The sequence below is a fragment of the Panicum virgatum genome, chromosome 8K (genome assembly GCF_016808335.1).
Source record: "Panicum virgatum strain AP13 chromosome 8K, P.virgatum_v5, whole genome shotgun sequence".
NCBI lineage: Eukaryota > Viridiplantae > Streptophyta > Magnoliopsida > Poales > Poaceae > Panicum > Panicum virgatum.
In genome coordinates this window covers 11,123,034-11,133,395 of record NC_053143.1, presented here as the reverse complement: position 1 = coordinate 11,133,395, position 10,362 = coordinate 11,123,034, and the positions used below count along the sequence as shown (strand labels likewise).

Sequence of the window (10,362 nt, the reverse complement as noted above, 5' to 3'; positions counted from 1 at the left end):
AAGAAAATTTTGCACCTGGTGCTAACTCGAACTGCTACCAAACTAGGCTTTTCGAATTAATAAAACAGTAATTTGTGTGGTTGTCTTTGTATTTTTCTGCTTCTATAACACGGCAAAGCTCTCTAGCTCGGCATCCAGGCTATTACCTACCAAACAAAAGTCAACAGACTCACTCCCATCTTATACTATCTTAATTCCAAACTATTATAGTGGTGGTTGCACTCTTCGCCATAAAATCCTTTATCATTTATTAAATAAATAGTATACGGTGTCAAGCAATGCCTCTTTTGTATTAAGAAATTTTATAAATATATTGACTTGGAAAAATGAGTTTATAATGTAGAAATGCAACAACGAAGTGTAGCACCTACTCATGAAAATTTTGTATGTAGGAGAACTATGGTAAGGGATGAGAGTAAAATACGAGATATGGCAACAAATACAATGCAATGGCTTACATCACACTTACAAACACCCCATACTGATTAATACCTACATGTACAGGCTGTACCACAATGCCCCTTGATCGTAGAATTCCTTCGAATTCTTGAACTCTGACTCTATCTCGTGCTTCCAGATTTTTTATCCCGTGGTATCTTCCGACCACGAACTATGGAGCAACTTCATGAGCATGTTTCTTTTGTTGTTGCGTGGCGATGGGAAAGAAGGCATCATAGTCTAACCTGATGAGAATGACACCTAACAGTATTCCCAATGGCTCCCATGCATACAGAGACATAATCAGAGGAACCAGCATCACAGGTGATTGAGTGACATGCATGTTCACAATAATTCATCACAATCAAAATCATTGGCTAGAACTCGTAATCTACTACAAAAATATAGGGACAATAATCGTCTCGACTGTAACCTATCCCTACTACTCTTGTTTATGGTCTTCTCTATCTCGGGTTTGCATGTGGGTGCTTCACTCATCACGCACTCTGCATTCAACTGAATAAGATTTGTTGTACTGCCCTCATCAGATATACATGGCGTACACAACTATTAAAGATTTTCTGCTCATCTAGCTGGAGGCCAACTACTGGGTTGTACTTTTTGGATATCATATCCATGCATATATTTTCTACTAAAAAATATAATAGGTAGTTCTACATACACCATTGGCTTAAACATTTGTCCCTGATGATCTGCCACCAACGAAACTCATATCGTTTGAATGCCACCTAGCTAGCTAGTCCGACGTATCCTCCTTGCTCTGCGGCAACACTGAGGTAGGCGGTTGCATGACGACCTCCAATCGACTTTTGCCTCGTTCAAACTAGTGGTAAAGCTCCACCACTACCTCCCATGTTGTATTTAGTGGCGCCTCTTGCAACATATAGTTCTGAACTATGGTGTAGGATCTAACCGATGGTATATGGACGCCTCAGAGTTCCAGACACCTCTCAAGCCTACTAAGATTTTTTTTTAAGAAGAGCAGGTTCCAACATTTCTTATGCCGTGAAAAGCTTTGTGGAAGGAAGTTAGCCGCCGCTCATGCTATTCTCCTTACCCCAAGCGACAGTATATATATAGCAGGCGTGGTCTTACAAAGCAACCTACTGGCGCTATGGTCAGCATTCATGTCACCATGTGACTTGTGCTATCAAAAATTCACTGTCCCTAACACATGAATATCCAGGGCACTTGTTTTCGCGTTAAGTTTAGCAGTGGTATTGTGTTCCCAATTTCCTCCTAAACTGCATTTCTGAAAACTAAATTCATTTCCTTTATTCATGTTATTGGAAACAGTCTTGAATGAACAAAACAACTCTGTACCAAATACCAAATAATGCTATCGATTCAAGTCTAGCTAGTACTGTCTTATTACTGTCAGACAGTACTAGCTGATAACGATGATGATGCATGCCTGCTGAATGCTGATGAAATGAACCTGTCAACTACATATTTGCATCGTCCACGAAGGCAAACCCAGATCCCTGCAGCGCTTCCTCCACTATCTTGTCCAGCCTCCTCGCCAACTCGGGCGTTAAGTGGTTCCTCCAGTCACCACTCGATCCCTTGCGGAAGTAGGCGTCGTTCCTGACGCCGGCTTGGTTACCCCCGCTCCTGTTCACCTCCATGTTCTTGAGCTCCTTCAAGCTGCACAGCTTCACGATCTCGTCCACGACCCCTCCCTCCTCTTCTTCCTTGGAAAATCCGCACCCCATGAACTCGGCAAGCTTCTTCACGGTAGCTTCGGGGTCGCGCAGCATCCTCTCGTACTCGAGGAAGAGAACCTGCTTGGGCCTCCTCATGCTCGCCTCCCAGTACTGGAGGACGTGCCTCCACTGAGGCCCGGCGAAGACGCGCCCCTCGCAGAAGAGCTCGAAGGCCTCCTCGAGGTTAAAGGCCCGCGCGCCGGCACTGGCACCGGCGCCGTACGCCGACGAGACCTTCTTGACGAAGAACAAGCCCGAGATGAACGCGTCCTTAGGGTTCCGGCAGACATACACGACCCGGCTGGCCGCCGCCCCCTCGCCGGTGGTGATGCTCTCGGGGAGGAGGCAGTATGGCAGGTGGGTGGCGAGCACGCGGGGGGACGCGAGCTGCTCGAACTCCTCCAGCAGGCTGCCGGTGTCGCGCCGGAGCTCCGGGTCCATCTCCATGAACTGGACGCACTCGTGCGGGTTCATGCGGCGGAGTGGGTGGCCGGCGTCGGACGGTGGGTGCGTGGCCCGGTGCGCGGTGGCGAAGGCGAGCGCCTTGAGCCACGTGGTGCCGGACTTGGGGAAGCTGGCGAGGAAGACGTCGCTGGGCCGGGGCTCCAGGCGGGCGTGGATCGCCGGTAGCTCCGTCAGGACCGACTCCGGCAGCCAGAAGCCGTTGTAGCGGCGGAGCGGCAGCGGTGGGCACCGGGTCTCCAGCGGGAGGGAGGGCAGGAGCTCGGCCATGTCGGTGGCGGGTCTCGTGGCGTCAGCAGGTGCAGGCATGGTGCTATACTTACTGCTACGCTGAATTTCGTTACTGAGTATATGGAGCCTTGTCCAACAAAGTATGGTGTGTTTATGCAAGAGATACGGTATCACAAACCCAATATATAGGTGAGGTTTGAGGCTAAGCGCCCATCTAATCTTCACCGGGTTTAGGCTGGTCTACCAACCCGGTCCGTACCAGGTTGCTCCGGCCGGTTTCGACGGTTTCAGAAATGCTTTTGTTGGCGGTTAGCTGCATTAGTTTAGACGGTTTAAAGTTTAAAATACCACAATTTAGAATGTTTGAAGTAACCATTCCACCATCACCTGTTTCGTAGTTGAACAATTTTCGTCTCTCCCAAATTCAAGAACAGGCGATCAAACTGATTAACAGCGAAATCTTTCAAGTACACCGTGTGTCAGCCCGTTTGTCCTCCTGTCCTCCAGCGATTAATGTTAGAGTGTCATGACTGCATCTCTGAAGTTTGGAAGAGCACAAAACAATTAATAAGATCCCAATCTTCATTGTCATGTGTTGCCTCTAAATCTTCAAGATGATTAAGAAGAAAACCACCCTAGTGCAAATTGTCTGTATACAATTTCATCTCCAAAGCCTCTTGCTTGTCAAATCTTTAGTTATGCAAATCTTTATTGCAAAATGACTCAAACTCACGGATATATCAGCTGCAGTTTTCTCATGCGAAACTTCTTGCAAAATATGATTTGGTAAATGAAGATGAATTTGAAACAAATGGCTTATTACGATCTTTTCTCTTCTCAGTGGCGGAGCTGAGGCTTGGCACTGGGGTCTGCCGACCCCGACGAATTTTGGAAAAACTAGTGGCAAAGAACTGTAGCTAGTTGTTAATAGTCCATTAAGACCCGTTCTGTTCTACGTAAGACCCCGATGCTCTTCTGTTCTGGCTTCGCCCCTGTCTCTTCTCATCGATCATCCCGAGTTGGCATAATCTATCTCAATCTAGCAAAAATACCTTCCTTCAAAGACGCCAATATGAATAAACAACCAGAAGGAAGATTTTTTTTTTGCTAATTATCTACGTATATTTTCCATGAAAGAAAATCTATGTATGTTCATGTGTAACCCTAGCGAAAATTCTTCAGCACGTGTGCAATTTTAGGTACGTTCAGAAAGGAACGGAATAATTCACTCGGTAGGCTTGCAGGAAAGAGCAGCATGCTTTTCTTGGTCTTGATGCTCGGTCTGGTATTGTCTTCTCTCTAACTCGGACGGCCACATGGGAATGAAGCTTTTGGAGATCAATGACTTGAACCCATTGTTGAGATTCCGCCCGAGACCGGACGCCGCCAGAGGACTGATCAAGGACGCAAGGATGCCTTTCTGATCTTGAATTTGGACCAGACAGCCCATGGGAATGGAACGTTTTCTTGGAACCGATAAAAACTAGGTAAATCAGCCTAGACCAACCGTTAAATTGGTTAAAGCAGCGTAGGACTTCAAAAACCGTGGTCATGGGAAAGAAGGCATCATAGTCTAACCTGATGAAAATGACACCTAACAGTATTCCCAACGGCTCCCATGCATACAGAGGCATAATAAGAGGAACCAACATCATAGATGATTGAGGGACATGCATGTGTTGACGACCAAAATTAGTAGTAACAGGGAGAGACAGGTCTGGCCGGTGTGTTCAGGCGGTCTGACCGGTTGAGGCGTCTGTAGCCGGTCTGGCACGACCGATCGGTCTGATCTGACCAGTTTACCAAGAGTCCGAGTTTAATTAGAGATTTTCACAAGATTTAGATTTATAAAATAATTCCTTACGGGGCAAGTCCTCCCCACCCTATAAATATAAAGGGTCACGGCCGATAGAGGCATCCAATCGATCAAACAGAAAACCAATATATATTTTTATCGTCTTTACCTTTTATCCAAACCCTAGCTTTTCAAACCACGACATGTTGTTCTTTCTTCATCTCCATGGCATTTGAGGACGCCCTAGCTAGCCTGCCGAGCCTAGGGCAACCCAAAGTGCGCCTGCCCCGATGGATCCCTCCCGGGCGGGCGTTCGTTGGATCATCGTCTTGCTGCCCCGACAAGACCGGTCTGACTGGTCCACTATGTTTGGCTAAATATTTTTTAATCAACGTATACAACAATAAACTTAGAACTATTTCAAAATGGTATCCAATTCAAACCTAGAAAGAGTATGAAAATAAAATCAAATTATTGATCCTCAAAATAGCTTTAATAGATCTTGATTTTCGTCAAAAAAATTGCTTTATGAAAGCCTGTTAAAAAAGTGTAACCTTAAACATACTTATTCCAAGCCGCACAAATAATAAATATAAATAATTAAATAGTTTAAAATATAACATTAGAGATGGTAACATCTAGCTGTGCGAATGCACGGGTGGCCTTTCTAGTTTCCTCCTAAATTGTATTTCTCTAAAAACTGAATTCATTTCTTTAATTCATGGTATTGGAAACAGTCTTGAAAGAACAAAACAATTCTGCACCAAATACTAATTTCGAGCTCAAATTTCCTTATTTCCTCGAGGCAATTCCTTCTATCACCGAGAAATATAACTCATCCCTTGTGTGCCATTGGAAAATAACTCATCCCCTCTACGCCACTAGTTTTAATTTTTCATCCCTTGTGTGCCATTGCCGTCAAAACACAGTAACAGATCTGTTAAAACGACACTTATATTACAATAATTCCCCTACCATCTTATCTATGCTTCTTCTCCCATATCCGCTATCGATGCCGGAGGCAGAGCCGGCCGAGCTCTCCACGCACCGTTGCAGGCCTGCTCCTTAGAGCACCGCCGCAACCGAGCCCACCGCCATGGCCCACATGTGCCGCTTCCGCCTGCGCTGATGGCGACCCCACCCATGGCCACCGCACACTCGAGGCGCGGCACAGCCGTGGTGAGGCCAGCGCCCGTGGCCCTGCGCGGACGACGACGCGATCGACAGTGGGCGAGGCCAGCGCCCGCTGCTCCGTCGGTGCTCGTCCTGCCTTGTGCAGAGGAGGCGCTGCCAGCGCGTGGCACACGAAGCCAACCTTTGCGCGAGGACGCGACTGCCGGTGTGCAAGGCCAGCGCCAGCCACTCGCCCCTTTCCGCCCGCCCGCCCCTTCCGCCACCGCCAATATGTCGGCCTTGGCCGAGCCATGCGCCACTGCCTCCAGCCCCTAGACCCCCGAGGCCCCGACCATCGTAGCACCGGCATGTTGAGTGAGCTGCCGCCACCCTCAGGTCCTGGTCCGCCGCCGCCGCCATCTTCTCCGATAGAGCGAGGATGGCCCGTGCATGGGGCCAGGGCCTGCTGCTCCCGTGCACCACGGCCACCCGCAAGGCGACTAGAGCCGCTGCCCTCAGGTGTTGTGCAGTCATTGTGAGGATTTTTTGTGCCTAGGTCTTCCCAGAAAGAACTGGCGCGGAGCCACAGCAGCAGATGACCCAACTAACGCCTAAGAGTAACGGAATGGCACACAAGGGATGGAAAATTAAAACTGGTGGCATAGATGGGATGAGCTATTTTCCAATGACACACAAGAGATGACTTATATTTCTCAGTGGCATAGAAGGAATTGCCTCTATCTCCTCCTCCCGATCTCTCAGGCCAAATTTAATGCTCTCCAAAAATAATCAATAATGTTTTGCCGATAATGACACATGCCATCTGATGAACCTGCAGTCAATTATATACCATCGTCCATGAAGGCAAACCCAGATCCCTGCAGCACCTCCTCCACTATCTTGTCCAGCCTCCTCGCCATCTCGGGCATCAACTCCAGTCACCACTCGATCCCTTGTTCGTTTCTGACGCTGGCTTGGTCCCCCCCCCCACTCCTGTTCACCTCCATGTTCTTGACTAAGAAGGCACACACATGTCTTGTTAAGAAGGCATCATAGTCTAAGCTCAACGACACCGAACTGTTTTCCCAATGGCTCCCATGCATCACATATGATTAAGTGAAGAAGGTAATCAGAGGAGCCAGCATCATAGATGATTGAGTGACTTGCATGTTCATAATTCAACACAATCAATGGCCACGTGAACTTGTAATCTACTACAAAAATATAGGGACAATAATCGTCACGTACTACTCCTGGTTATGGTCTTCTTTTATCACTACCGAAAGCAGTGAGTTTGCCGTGTGCCAGGAGCACACAGCAAAGCCCCAAATCCACACGGCAAAGCCTTTTATTGCGCGCACGGCAAAGGTCTTTGTCGGGTGTATTCACTACTACAAAAATGATTTGTAGGAACGCCTTTGCGAGGCGGGTCAAAAAAAGACTCGTTCCTATAAAGAGTACGAGATTACTGTAGCATTTGATCCACCCCTAAAAATATATTTGTATGGGGCGGATGACCCCATCACCCGTTCCTAAAAATGAATTAATTTTAGGGGCGGGCGATGGGATGACACGCCCCTACAAATAATATTTGTAGGGGCGGCTAATCCCATCACACGCACCTACAAAAGTTTGAAACACAGGAGCGGGAGGGGCGAGTCATCCCATCTCCCTTATCATCTACTATCTTTCTTCTCCTCCTCTCCGGGCAGCCAGTTCGCTCTTTCCGTCCCAACCGATTGGGCGCGGCGGTCGGCGGGCACGGCCACCGGTAGGCGCGCAGGTGCGGATGCTGCGGACTGGGCTTCCTGTGGCCGGCAGCGCCTGGCGCAGTGGCCGCTGGGCTCGGACGCTGGGGCATGGCGCTAGCTGAATCCGGTGGTTGGACTGCCTGAGCGTGTGTGTGGTGGTGGTGGCATGCATCCGCCGGCATCAGTGTCGGATTGCTTATCCGGCAAGTCCACTAGGGGTATGCCCGGCGGTAGATTTGTAGGTGTAGGGGGGATTTCAGAGCCAAGAACTAGATGGTTGCGAGATAACGCTAGGGTTTAGACAGGTTCGGGCCGCTTGGGAGCGTAACACCCTATGTCCTGTGTTGTGTGTATTGTATGAGCTTGACGATGAAAGATGAGTTGATGCGTTCTATGGGTCTCCTCATGGCGCCTTTATAGGCCAGGTGCCGTGGGTTACAAGTAAGGAAGGATATCTACTCGGGTTGTTACATGGAATCAGGTCGGTTGAGATCCCTAGATATCCGGAATCCATATCCGTGCCTTGATTCTGATCCTCGGAGGAACCTTCCAACGTCGAGCCGAGTGCCTGTCCGCTCGGTAGTCGTGCAGGGTGGTCCTGGCCGAGTAGGTACCCAGTCGAGAGATAACTACTCGGCCGGGAGGTACCCGGATGTACCTCCGTCAAGCCCCCGAGTGCTGAGGAGCTTGAGCTGAATCTTGATGGTTGACTTATGCGAAGTTCTTCGGGACTCACGATGATTTCTCACTCCCTTTAATCTTCAAAAGGATGCGCCCCTGGGCGCACCCGTTGGGTGCAGCCCCTGAGCCTCGGAAGGTTTCGAAGACGCTTTTCGAGGGTCAATAAAGAAGCCTTGTTCGTCTGAATTCCCGAGTTGCCTAAGCACACAGTTCGTCATGCTGCCTTGTCATTTTCCCAGTCTTTCGTCAGACTGGGTCCACCTGACCCTGGAGTCACGGTTCCCAACCCCCGAGTAGTTGCAGCACCCAGCCCCCGAGCAGGGGGCTGGCGGAGTCGTGGAGACAAGCCGAGTAGTTGCGGCACCCAGTCCCCAAGCAGGGTGGCCGGCGGAGTCACGGAGACACACCGAGTAGTTGCGGCACCCAGCCCCCGAGCAAGGTGGCTAGCGGAGTCGCGGAGACACGCCGAGTTATTACAACGCCCAGCCCCCGATCAGGGTGGCTGGCGGAGTTGCGGAGACACGCCGAGTAGTTGCGATGCCGAGACCCCGAGCAGGGTGGCTGGCGGAGTCACGGAGACACGCCGAGTAGATACGGTGCCCAGCCCCTAAGCAGGGTGGCTGGCGGAGTCGCAGAGACATGCCAAGTAGTTGCGGTGCCTAGGTAGTTTGTATTTTTACCGTTGGTCTTTAGACTCTTTACTGCAACGGGCAGAAAGTTACCGTTGGGGGCCCACTCCTTGCCGAGTACGACCCGGGCGGTTTCTGGAAAGTCAATTCGAATTCCGCGCAATCTTCGGGGTTGCCGTTGCATGCACGTTTGATCCTCTTTAAAAGGGGAAGGGCCCGGCCCGTGGAGGGCTTCCTGTTCTCGCCTTTTTTCCTCCTCGCCATCAGTCTTCTTCTCTGTGATTCCGTAGATCCACTCCACTCGTCGCCACCCAAGATGGCCTGCGACTCGCCGAAGTCGTCCTCCTCCGCGTCATTTGAGCCGATCACCCTCCGGGAGGAGGACATCCAAGATCTGGTGGAGCGCGGCCTCCTCCCCGAGAAGTGCTACTATGGGGAGGACCGGACGGAGACGGTGGTCTTCTGGTCCTTCTACGAGAAGGGCTTCACCTTGCCCACGAGGGCCTTCTTCCGTGGGTTGCTTTTCTTCTACGGGCTTGAGGTAACACATCTCAAGCCAAACTCCATTGCGCAGATCGCGATCTTTATCCACCTGTGCGAGGCATTCCTTGGGATCGCCCCGCTCTTAAACCTATAGCGGGCCCTGTACCATCTGAGGGGGTACCCGTCCGCCGCCCGCCGCAACGTGGTGTCCTGCGCCACCTTCTCTCTGCGCCAGGGCCGATCGTACCTAGCCAGGGGCTCCATGATAGCAACAAGGGATGGGAGAAGGAGTGGTTCATGGTGTCGAACCCGGCTTCCTGTCTGCCCGCACGCACCGGAGTCCCGCACGTGCTGGGAGGAGCTCCCGACCGAGAAGGAGATGATCCAAGTGAATATCCTCCTCAACGAGAACGCCGGCCTGTCGGCCTAGGGACCGACGGTGCCGTGGTGGCCCTGTCCTTCAATAAGCGGCTGGTGTAGCCGATTCAGGACAGAGTTCACCCCGGCTTTGAGTACTAGGGTCACCAGGACCCAACCCGGGGGCCGAACCGAAAGATTCCCCGGGAAGAAGCTTCAAACCGGGTCGTCCACATGATGCAGGATGCGATCCATGACAGAGGGTGCCCGAAGGCACATTGCTTGAAGCGGCTGACCAGAGCTGTAAGTCATCTTAGCCTTTCTGTATTGTTCTGCTTTTTGTTCAGAGTTGTTCTGTTTTCGCCCTGCTTTCCGTATGCAGCGCACCCATCGGGTTTTAATCAACTCGGAATGTCTTCATCTTTGCTGGCCAAAGTTCAAGAATTCTGGTCTCCCGCTCCCCTGCCAGAGGGGGATGCAGGGAAGGATGCTGCCGCCCCGGTCAATCTGAAGGAGCCGGAGGCGGCCGATCTGGAAGCGTCGTCCGACTCGTCCATTGGGGGCGAGTTGGACGTTGAAGTCGTAGGGGCCACCGACCCTCCCAACCCATCTGCGCCGGGACCGCGGAGGAGGAGGCGGGCCATCCACAAAATCTCGGCCTCCAAGGCCAGCATGAGGGGTGCCCTGCCCAAGGG

At 50.9% G+C, this 10,362-nt stretch overlaps 1 protein-coding gene across 1 annotated transcript; it reads right to left on the bottom strand.

Annotated features, from left to right (window-relative positions):
* Positions 1 to 1,863: 1,863 nt before the first annotated feature.
* Positions 1,864 to 2,989, bottom strand: LOC120643920 (cytosolic sulfotransferase 5-like). The gene has a single exon (XM_039920436.1). It carries the CDS (start codon positions 2,934 to 2,936, stop codon positions 1,905 to 1,907), a length of 1,032 nt encoding a protein of 343 aa, XP_039776370.1. The 5' UTR covers positions 2,937 to 2,989; the 3' UTR covers positions 1,864 to 1,904.
* Positions 2,990 to 10,362: the final 7,373 nt, after the last annotated feature.